This window comes from Salmo salar, chromosome 19 (assembly GCF_965601325.2).
Source record: "Salmo salar chromosome 19, fSalSal1, whole genome shotgun sequence".
Classification (NCBI taxonomy): Eukaryota; Metazoa; Chordata; class Actinopteri; order Salmoniformes; family Salmonidae; genus Salmo; species Salmo salar.
In genome coordinates, this window is record NC_138309.1 from 55,016,157 (window position 1) to 55,028,174 (window position 12,018).

At 43.9% G+C, this 12,018-nt stretch overlaps 1 protein-coding gene across 2 annotated transcripts; it reads left to right on the plus strand.

Moving 5' to 3' along the window:
- Nucleotides 1-351: 351 nt before the first annotated feature.
- On the plus strand, nt 352-4,288 carry LOC106579008 (transcription factor Sox-9-B). Of its 2 annotated transcripts, none has more exons than XM_014158399.3 (3): nt 352-1,115; nt 1,380-1,648; nt 1,963-4,288. In XM_014158399.3, exons 1-3 carry the CDS (start codon nt 676-678, stop codon nt 2,748-2,750), a joined length of 1,497 nt encoding a protein of 498 aa, XP_014013874.1. In that variant the 5' UTR covers nt 352-675; the 3' UTR covers nt 2,751-4,288. The 2 variants fall into 2 exon arrangements, with proteins under 2 accessions (XP_014013874.1, XP_014013875.1); XM_014158400.3 differs by having other exon boundaries at nt 353-1,115; nt 1,380-1,630.
- Nucleotides 4,289-12,018: the final 7,730 nt, after the last annotated feature.

Consider the following 12,018-nt stretch of genomic DNA (forward strand, 5'->3'; position numbering starts at 1 on the left):
TTGCATGACTTCATCCTCAATGTTTTTTTTTCGTCAACTATTTGCTTTTTATTTTCAGTTTTCACTGGTGTAACTTTGAAGGTGCGATTAAAAAAAAACGTCAATAACCTGGTCTATGATTTAAGAATATAAACACATCTTTAAAAACCAAAATCTATTTCAGTACGTGAATTATTATGCCTATATCAATATTGTACACAAAATGTATAAATGTCTATGCATAGCCTGTGTGTGTGGAGGGGAGGGATCAAATTCCTTCAGTTCGTCATTCTCAGTCGGTCGACCAATCATATTCGGGTATTCTCGGGTATTCTGAAGCCGCACAGTAACTCACTTATAAAGTCCGCTTGCAAAGGATTTCAGTTCAAAGCACGTACACGTTCTGGGGATACTATTTGACTGGATCATTTTCTCTTTTTACCGAAAAAAGTTACAGCAAATCATCAGCTGTTGCTCGAGTGTGGAGACGCCTGCAAACAAGACAAGGTTATTATACCATTTTTCAGAAAGACATATGCATAAAGACATTATTTCTCCAAACGGCGTTGTGCAGTTGACAGCCTCTTTGCAGGAGCAAAGAGCGTCTACTGTTACTTTTTCTCCACTTTTGGACATTTGAAAGACTTTGGCAGTACTTTCATATTTCGTGCGTAATTGTTAGACAACATTTTTCGTATGAATCTACTCGACCCCTTTCTGAAAATGACAGACGAACAAGACAAATGTCTCTCAGACGCACCGAGTCCGAGCATGTCAGAGGACTCTGTGGGATCTCCGTGCCCGTCCGGGTCTGGCTCCGACACCGAGAACACCAGACCGTCAGAGAACGGACTGCTGATGGGTCCGGACGGTCCCCTCGTCGAGTTCAAGAAGGACGACGATGACAAATTCCCCGTATGCATCCGCGACGCGGTGTCCCAGGTCCTGAAAGGCTACGACTGGACCCTGGTTCCAATGCCAGTCCGAATGAACGGATCTAGTAAGAACAAGCCCCACGTCAAGAGACCGATGAACGCGTTTATGGTTTGGGCGCAAGCCGCCCGGAGAAAGCTGGCTGATCAGTACCCGCATCTCCATAACGCTGAGCTGAGCAAAACTCTGGGGAAACTGTGGAGGTGAGTCTCAGTCCTCTTTATCATTACTCCCACATTTGTATTTCGAGTGGCAACGCGTCTGTGGTTTTATTATTGAAACAAGTTTCTACTCCATTCTACTTTTACGCATGCATTTTACGCACACATGTTAACTCGATACTGTGATCTTACGTAATTGAACATTTGAAATAAAAAGGTATGTTATGCTGCATTAAAATAGGAAACTATTTTGCTGTCAATTGAATATTTTATTTACTCATGTATCCATTTGCCTTTTACGCACAGGCTACTCAATGAGGGTGAGAAGCGTCCGTTCGTGGAGGAGGCAGAGCGATTGAGGGTACAGCACAAGAAAGACCACCCTGACTACAAGTACCAGCCCCGGCGGAGGAAGTCCATGAAGAACGGACAAAGCGAGTCTGATGACGGCAGTGAGCAGACGCACATATCGCCAGGCGCGATCTTCAAGGTGCTCCAGCAAGCTGACTCTCCAGCCTCTAGCATGGGAGAGATGCACTCCCCCGGAGAACACTCCGGTAAGAAGAGCGATAATGGTTTGTGCCTATAGCAATGGTCTCATTCAGCATGTGTTCGTCAATGTATACACGGTATTTGACACGTTTACTGCTGCTAGACTTTTTATAACAATACATGTGTGTGAAGGTATATTACGTGAACAGTTTAAGAGTAATACTATCGGATATGTTCTCTGAGTTTAACTTGATATCTAGATTAATTTGACCACTTGCAAAGCTCTTATGTTTTCCTATTCAATTACATCCACGGGTCTGCTCTTGCTCTGAGATTTGCATCACAGAAAGCCTATATGTATTCTATATGTAACCCATTCTCTCCCTCTCTCTCTTAGGCCAGTCCCAAGGGCCCCCCACCCCTCCTACCACCCCTCCTACCAAGACGGACATCCAGGTGGGCAAGGTGGACCTGAAGCGGGAGGGTCGCCCCTTACATGAAGGCACAGGTCGCCAGCTCAACATCGACTTCCGGGACGTGGACATCGGCGAGCTGAGTAGTGACGTCATCTCCCACATCGAGACCTTCGATGTCAACGAGTTTGACCAGTACCTGCCTCCCAATGGTCACCCGGGTGCACCTGGTGGTGCCACTGGCCAAGTCTCCTACACCGGTACCTACGGCATCAGCAGCTCTGTGGTCAGCCAGGCAGCAGGGGGTGCCACAGGGCACAGCTGGATGACGAAGAGCCAGCAGCAGCAGCACTCCCTGACCACGCTGGGTAATGGAGGGGAGCAGGGCCAGAACCAGAGGACCCCCACACACATCAAGACAGAGCAGCTGAGCCCCAGCCACTACAACGATCAGCAGAGCTCCTCCCCTCCGCAGCATGTCAACTACGGCTCCTTCAACCTGCAGCACTTCAGCTCGTCCTCCTACCCCTCCATCACCCGGGGCCAGTATGACTTTTCTGACCACCAGGGCGGCACCAACTCCTACTATAGCCACGCAGCCGGGGGCCAGGGCTCAGGGCTCTACTCCTTCAGCAGCTACATGAGCCCCAGCCAGAGGCCCATGTACACCCCCATCGCAGACACAACCGGGGTGCCCTCCGTACCCCAGACCCACAGTCCCCAGCATCACTGGGACCAGCAGCCAGTGTACACACAGCTCTCCCGGCCCTGAGGACACAATCATCTACACGAACACACACTTACATAGACTGATAGGCATGTCTATCTTGCAGAGGGAGACTTTGTCACAACATTCCAACATTAGTTCCCAGAAAACAGACACTTGAATTTCCAACAGAGGAAGAACACGACAGAGTAGGTGAAGGAGAGCTGGACTTGTAGGAACTGAAACTAGATCAGAATAGCTCACAACAGGCCTTTTTAATTTGTTTTGAGGAAATATATTTTTTAGCAAGAACAGAAAAAAAGCATTGAGAAATCCTCTGTGAGGACTTATTCAATTGTTGATATTTTTAATAGGTACTGTGTATGTTTTCTTACCTTTTTTACTCTGGCAGTTTGTTTTTTGGTGGGATATTTTTGTAGAAAAAAGCTTTATTTGTATCCAGTTCAGCAGGAAACCACTCTCAGTAGTGCAGTTCTCTATTCCATGGCTTCAATTCTCTGGTGAAGTTTTGTACAGGCAGTAAATCGCTATCCTTTTTTGGTTGTGTTTGTTTCCTGCAGTGCATTCTGCTTACAGTATATGTTCTGTGCCATCCAACAAAATAAATTACATTTGTATTAGTGCAGTTTAGGGTTTCTCCATCAATGATTTCTCATGATTATAACACGTTCTTAGATGTAAGAGGCACATGCTGGGAATGGCAACGAAATAATTTGACGTTATCGTTTTGTGCAGGAGATTCCAGCCTTTTGCACCATTAGTGCCTAGTATATCAGAGGTTGGGTGGAAGGGTGTTTGTGGGTTTTCTACAGCACATATTATAGAAGAGAGAAGCCACAGCTGAGATTATACTTACCGTCTGACAGCATGTGTTTGACAGCCACAGGAAGTGCCCTTTGACCTCTCGGGTGTCCCCTGCAGTCCATCACCACACCAGTGTCATTTTACAGCCCTCCTGCCTGCTCTGACCCCCTCTGTCTTAACCCTTTAATTTATTTTTTAAATTAATTATTATTTAGCATTTTCTTCTTTATTTGATACTTTATACAACAAATTAATTTGTCTTAAAAATAAATTATCTTCTGGATATTAAATGTCATATAAATCTGCCTTTTTAGCCGAGTGGGTACTTTAAAAATGGTACAAACTGTAATCATGTTTTATTTATCGTATGTAAAATGTTTATTTTAAATGTTTTATTTGTCATTTTATTTGTCATTTTTTTCTATCTAGTTGTGTACGGATTATTTTTAATTGTGAATTTCTTGAGTTTGGATTCTAAACTATGGCTGAAAGAACTGGAAATACGTTTTTTTCTCATATGGACAAAGTTTTTACACTTATTTTTTATGCTGTGGCTGATATGCTTTATTAGAGGTACGTACCAGCATTCCTGTCTTCTCTGAGGAACAGTTTTTCTACGTCCTGCCACATACTATCTCAGTAATGATGTTTCTTTCTAATGCGTCTGAAGGACTTCTCGTTTTCTTCAGCTAGCTTAACATGTTACTGTACTTTCTTAAAAATAAGCTTACCTTTTGTATTGTATTTGCAATAAAAGAGAAAATACTTTAGAAACAAAATGGTTGTTGATATTTTATTGCACATAACATGACCTACTTATTAAATAGGGTTGGGGGACAAATACACTCTAGTTAAATGGATAAGCATTATGCTACATAACATGGCATCTATATGTTGGAATTTATAACATTTATACCAACCATAACATTTATCCCCCCCACATTCTGAAATTGCTGCACCCCCCCCCCCCCCCCCCCCACTCCCAGTTTTATCATTGGAATACAAAATTGTGATACAAAATGAGGCAACGGTGTGTTTTAGGACCATGAGGACACCTCCGAGCAGTCGGGCAGGCTGTTAGGAGTGTTTATTCGACTGGATAAAAAAAATATATGTATATATTATGTCCCCCCCCACGTCTAAAAACAAAGATGTGCCCCTGATACCAACCCAATATCAACATCATCGTTTTATTGAGACAGAGAGGTAGACAGAAAGAGTTAAAGATGAAGAACCTGAAGGAAGGCTCTTTTTCTCTTATTTTCTCATGCTTTCTCTTCTGTCAGCTGTCGCAGCAGGGGGTCCGTCCCTCCCTCCCTCCAGTCTGCATGTTGTTAGACTCTGGGTCTTTGCTGGGGGAGGCTACTCGGCAGAAAAACAGTAAAACCGTGAAAAAAATTAGAATTAATTTTGAATTTAAAGCAGGGGACTTTGCGTCCCTGCCAGCAAAGCTCTCTTTAAAGATATTCAGTGCTGCCATCCTTTAAAGGTCAACTGAAGGAAATGTTGACTAGCTTCACCACACCAGTGAACCAAGTGCCATTTTCTTATTTTTTAATACTATAAATCACACCTTTTGGAAGCTATTGTGATTGTTGAAACCATAATGTAATAGTCGGTACACATGGCATAGGAGGGCCATAAAATAAGATTTGATCCATGTTATTGTATGTTTTTAATACCAGAATCATTATCAGCCTCATTGTTTGACCCAATTTAGTTTTATATGGCCTCCATCCTTTTGATCCATTTAATCGTTTGCATCTTTTTGAGAGATGTACCGTATGTTGATTCTGGCAACTGTGTTTTTCCTTTTGTTTTTACTTTGCAAACATCATGCAAAGCCAAATCCCCCGTGGCTTAGGGTAGAGAAGTGAGAGTGACATCGACATTGCGTTCAGCCTTTTAGTGTGAGAGAAAAATGCCACTTGCTAAAGTGAAACTACCACTTTAGCTGAAGTATCCACTTTCCCTTGTATGTAATTACCATATTATTTTGCCGTCAATGACATTTACATATTATTATTATCATATTACATGATCTGGCTGTACACTTTTAAGTCATTGGCTGATCAAGGTGGGAGGAGATTATCTAGCACCTATATCCAGCAATCCGATTGGAAGACATCATTTTGGCACCGGACAGGTAGGAAAGAGGGGTGGGCAGAGAAGAGAGGGAACATGAGCAACAGAAAGGGTGAGAGAGGGAGAGAGATGACTTCAGTTGAAAGCAGCAGCAGGACACATCTGAAAAAGACATCAGTATCCCTGCTCTTCTAACGGGGAAATTGTAGGACTTGGGAGTGGACAGGTGACATGTTACACATGTATGTTTTCCCCGCCAATGCGCTCCCAGGCCAAGTCACATGCTAGGGTGTATGGGCTCAGTCCCAACAGCGCACTGAAATAAGATGAATGGTCTCGCCCTGTGACAAGACATGTTGCTTAGCATAATCCTCAACCCATCAACCAATCTTTATCGAGCTACCTTGTCGGCGTAGACCTATGCCTTATTTCTGACCAACCGTAGTGCGAGTAGAGCATGACCATATGCAGCTGTCCAATCCAATCCTCCAACAAGAAGAGACTCAGTAGCGTAGATCTGTTAACTATAGAAATCATCACTCCAGCTACGGAGTTCACCCGTTGCTTTGAATGTTAAGTATGACACTGTAAAAACATTGTTATTATGGAAATAGTTACATTTATTTGATTGGCACCACCGCTTGAATGGGGAACTCAGGGCAACTCAAGAGACTGAGATCACGGGTGACTAAACAGAAACCTAACCGTTTGAGTGGAACTAATCATATACTCAGCTGCTCTGAGGGACAGGTCTAACTACAACCCCACTACTGATAACCATACGATACCCTATAGCCATGATACTGGTGACAGTGAAGGACCAAATCAAATCAAATCTATTTATAAAGCCCTTCTTACATCAGCAGATGTCACAGAAACCCAGCCTAAACAGGCAAGCAATGCAGACGTAGAAGCATGGCGGCTAGAAAAAAGTCCCTAGAAAGGCAGGAACCCAGGAAGAAACCTAGAGAGGGGTGGCCAGTCCTCTTCTGGCTGTGCTAGGTGGAGATGATCTCCTCCACCGCACAATCCAGAAGGGGGTGGTGCAAAACCGGACAGAAAGATCACGTCAGTGACTCAACCCACTCAAGTGGAATATAGCGAAAAAGCCGCCTCAGTTCCTGTTCACTTCAGGCTCTCTGGCTGAGTAGAAAGGAAGTTGACTGGGTCTGAAAATCTCCCAAGGCACCTATTCGTGGTGAAGGGGGTGAGTCACCCCCTAACAAAGAAAATGCCATCTTAAATGATATCCATTATGATTGTGTCAATAGGCTTGTGCAGCGTTCAACTCGCACAGACACACAAACATTCTCTTCAACTTTATATGTACTGTGTCCTATAATTACCCCAGCGTTCAACTCGCACAGACACACAAACCTTCCCTCCATCTTTATATGTACTGTGTCCTATAATTGCCCCAGCGTTCAACTTGCACAGACACACAAACCTTCTCTCCGTCTTTATATGTACTGTGTCCTATAATTACCCCAGCGTTCAACTTGCACAGACACACAAACCTTCCCTCCATCTTTATATGTACTGTGTCCTATAATTACCCCAGCGTTCAACTTGCACAGACACACAAACCTTCCCTCCATCTTTATATGTACTGTGTCCTATAATTACCCCATTGCTGAGTTATGCGCTAGCTAACTGTGTGGGTGCAGAGCACATGACGGACTGGGTGAGGACCAGACCCCAAACTTGGCTTATACACACACACACTTACACACACACACTTCCCAGAGGCCTGCAACAGCGGCGGAAGCAGGGACACTGGGTTTGGAGTGGCTCAATCCGTGGGCAGTTTTCCCAGGAGAAGTCCATTAATATTCCGAACAGACGACTCTATGGTAATCTGCCCCCTCCGAACCCAATGGGTGGTCCTTTTAAATGCAAAATTCCGCACAATAAGAGAGAGATCCTGCCAACTTCCAACCCTTGGAAACTGAACGGCTATAGAATGCACAAATAAATAGATGAATAAGTGATTGGTTTTATGTGGGGAAAATACCAACAGAAATTGTGGAAATATTAATAAGTTGTTAACCCTTTGCCAACAGTTGCCGCACCCCGTGGAAATCTAATTAACATAATAAAATATCCCCATCAAAATCCGTCTGTTTAAGCTAGATTTATCAGTTGTTTTGCATGGGCTACGTCTCAATCCACCGCATCCGCCGATATTGCCCCCCTGCAACTGCAGTGAAATGTGGCAATGCTAGAGCGATGTTTGTCATACCATGAGACATCCCAAAAATGGGTCTTCTCACAAAAACCTCTGTAGCATCCGAACGGTTTGGTGTACACGAACACTATGGCGTTCTCCGTTTTGCTCTAGGACACCCACAAGTCTCACAAGAGTCATTCTGAAGGTCCCCAGTACCATTAAAAAAAATGAATGGAAGTACAGTCTATATCATTTATTGCCTAAAAGATGGTGATAAATACATGTAAAAAAACAAACTTCCTTTAGATTTTTTGGGGGACTATCTGTTGTTCCAAGCGATATGTTATTTAATGAGTTTCTATTGGCTAATAGCAGTAATGCCAAATTCAATGTTTCATCCAATAATTTTTTATATATTTTTTATACCTTGAGGTGTCAAAATTCAAAATCAAATAGTAAAATGATCCTTGGTATGACCATCTTAAAACAATTCCATATAGGTACAGTACTGTAGTTAGCTTAGAACTGCTTATGCATGAGAAAAAGTTGACTAAATAAGAAAATGTCTTAATGAAATGAAATAAACATAATCAGTGTTCCATGGCCTAATAATAATAATAACTAAACAAATAAAAATTGTTAACAATTTAAAAAAAATTTATATAAAAAAAAAACAATACAAAGTCTGACGTGAACTCATTAAAACAATGGGAAGTAGCATTTAAGAATTCAGTAACAACCCTAAGGGCAAACTTGTTTGCTTATGTTGTTGTGCAAAGCCCACTGTATGAAAATCACATTGACTTTATGATGCTCTTGGGATGCATTACTTACTGTATTCAGTCCAGTTCTCTTCACATTATCCAACTGCTTGCTGCTTTTGGCAACTTCCCCGTTCCCCCGTCCCCTCTTGGAAACATCTAACCCCTCTATCCCAGGGATGTTCTCCCCACTGCCCCCTCACTGCAGCAGGCCGCTGTCATTGTCCCTGGGGACCAGCACAATGGGGGTGACTTGACCCCCCCCCCCCCCCCCCCCCCCCCCCCCCCCCCATTTCCCCTCCTTTCAAAATGGCCTGGCCTCCAGAAGGCACTGCCTGGACACAGAGGAAACTTACAGGCTTTTTTACTGCACTTTGCACAGAGGCCTATGGAGAGGGCCGCTGGTCTCCCACGGCAACAGACGCCCACACGAGCCAGAAGCAGCAGCCTATTAGACCAAAGTCTGGATATTGTGAGGACCATCAGGTGCTAGGCCTGTTTGTCTGGGCTCTTACACATGTGGGAGGATTTATAGGGTCTTGGTCCTTTTCGCTATGTTTCTTACAATGTGGCTTTGAAAATCCTTGCTTGAGGGGGGTTGCATTAGGGTGGTTTGTTTGAGTCCTGGAGCTGTGATGGTTCAACAGAGCCCACGGCTTTTTCTTTTGAGGAGCTTTGCCAGCTTCATGATGATACCTAGCTACCGTAACTGAAAGTTAGCTAACTACTGTACCAGGATGTTAGCTAGCTTGTGTACTAGGACGTTAGCTAATTACTGTACTAGGGCGTTAGGTAGCTACTGTTCCAGGAAGTTAGCTAACTAGTGTACCAGGATGTTAGCTAGCTAGTGTACCAGGATGTTAGCTAGCTAGTGTACCAGGAAGTTAGCTAGCCTGCGTACCAGGACATAAGCTAGCTACTATACCAGGAAGTTAGCTAGCTAGTATGCCAGGAAGTTAGCTAGTTGGTATACCAGGAAGTTAGCTAGTTACTGTAACAGCAAGTTAGCTAGCTAGTATGCCAGGAAGTTAGCTAGTTAGTATGCCAGGAAGTTAGCTAGCTTGTATACCGGGACGTTAGCTTGCTACTGTACCTGGAAGTTCTAAACCCATCTCCCCCTGTTTCTCTGTATCAATTCTGACAAAACTTGAGAGCGGACTGAACTTTTTAGAATTGACATTCAACTTCTGTCTTGGGTCATAGCTCCACGTCCAGAAAGACAGGTCAGAGGTTAGTCAGAAGATAGCTTTATGGGGCAATTGTGCAGCGAGGGAGGAGGGTGAGAGGAGGAATTAGGGGGGCTCTGGGGGACTCTGAATGTTTGGGCGAGGGTCTAACACCATGACAAGCGCTTGGGTTTTCTGTGCTTTAGGGGTTAAGACAAATGGTCAATGGTAAATATCCCTGAGTTATTTCACAGTGACCCAGCATTTCCCAAAAGACAGACAGAGTAGGGACCAGCAGTGCTCTCCCTCTCCCAGGACTGGAGTTTATGGAGAGGAACGACACACACACACACACACACACACACACACACACACACACACTCTCTCTCTCTTTCTCCCCCTTGCAGTAGCCGTATATCTCTATCACTCTTGCCAAATCTGACCATTTATTGCTTTCATTCCTTGTCTGATTCCTTAACTTACTGTTCATACTTTTGCATGGTGTGGGCTGTTCCTATTTAACCCACCAACCTACAACTTACTCCAACACCCTTCCCCCTTCATACACTCTTAAACACCCACTGACAGACAGTCACACACAAACTCAGCCACCACATGAAACCATGGGTTGTTGTCCTTATAGATCAGCTGGGGTTTGGACTCTGACAGTTCCTATACATCACTATGGCTGAACCCAGTCTGTGTGGCTCTGGGTAGCCACATTTAGCCTCTGGTTCAGTACCGGATCTGTGGGTTCTGCTCACCACCTGGTATATATTGCACTGCACCAGCGGCCCCATCAGAGGAGTGTGTGTGTGTGTGTGTGTGTGTGTGTGTGTGTGTGTGTGTGTGTGTGTGTGTGTGTGTGTGTGTGTGTGTGTGTGTGTGTGTGTGTGTTAGAGAGTCTGTGTGTGTGTGGGAGGGGGGATATGTAAACTCTGTTATAGTATCTATGGTATCTGGTATTGTTCAGCCTATGAGCTGTACACACACACGTCGATCAAACAGCACAGAGTTATCACAGTGCTAGCACCCTCCAGCCCTTCAAAAAAGGAGCTTATTGCTATCGTACGACAGTGGTACAGGGCTCTGAATCACGCTATGGTAATTCCTTAAGGTTTTTTAGAGTGAGTAAGGATACATCAGAGAGTGACTGAATGGGAAGTAGACCAACATGTCTTCAGCAGTCACTCCGTGCGGAGATAAGACAATAACCAAAGCAGGACTGTCTCATCTTTGTAATGTGCCTGATTGTTATTGGCTGTATTTTCATGGAATTACACCAATGTCGAGATAAAGAAATGCCTCTTATACAATCCAAACCTTAGCGTAGGCATATTACTCTGTAATGACTAATGACAACATAATGGCAGAATAAATCATTCAGAAAAATGAAAAAAGAAGCAACGGCCTCAAAATGTTTGATGCACCAAAAAACTATTCCCAATGATATTTATCCTGTTATTTCAACACTTGATATAACTACAGTGATGTGATGCCGAGGGAGTGGAGCATTCCTCCATTCTGACTGCACAGTCTCAGTCTAAATAACAAGACCTGCCACATGGGAAAAGATGGGGGAGAGCGAGAGAGAAAGAGAGAGAAGAGAGAGAGAGAGAGAGAAAAAGAGAAAAAGAGAGAGAGAAAGAGAAAAAGAGAGAAGGGGGAGAGAGAGCACAAGCCAAAGGAGAGAGGAAGAGAGATGTGAGAAACTGAGTTTGTTAGAGTCTGCTCTGTTTTTTACATTGAGGGATGAAGTTCAATAACCTGCTGTGAAATTCTAGTAGAGTAGTCTGAGCGATGGAGGACAGAGACAGCGAGACACCGACAGACAGGATAGAGGGATAAACACTTCAAACAGCCTACCCGACCGCTTGAAGGCATCCGCATGGTTCTAAAGCACACCGTTTGCCGAGTTTTGTATCACATTCCAATGACAAAACTTGGGTGGACAAAAATGCAATTTCACAATGTGGTGGGGGACATGTCCCCCCTGTCTCCAGTGAAAGTTGCACCCCTGGGAATAAGTGTAGCTGATATTACGCCACCTATGCATGGTGGGAGGAACTATTTCCATTAAAATACGCACACGGGTACTTTAACCTTTGGTGGGAGCTTGCAAGCTGGTTCACACAGGAGACTGAGACGGGAATAACATACTACAAGGTCTCTTTTTAAAACAAGATCCCAAATATTAAAAGGTTCTTGGAAAAAGGAAAAATAATCAAATAACGAAAGCTTCCACTGTGATGTAGGCCCGTAGTGCAGATTCAGTTGTACTGCACTCAATGGGCCGTGGCAAGAAGTCAGAGTTCTAGAGGAGTAGC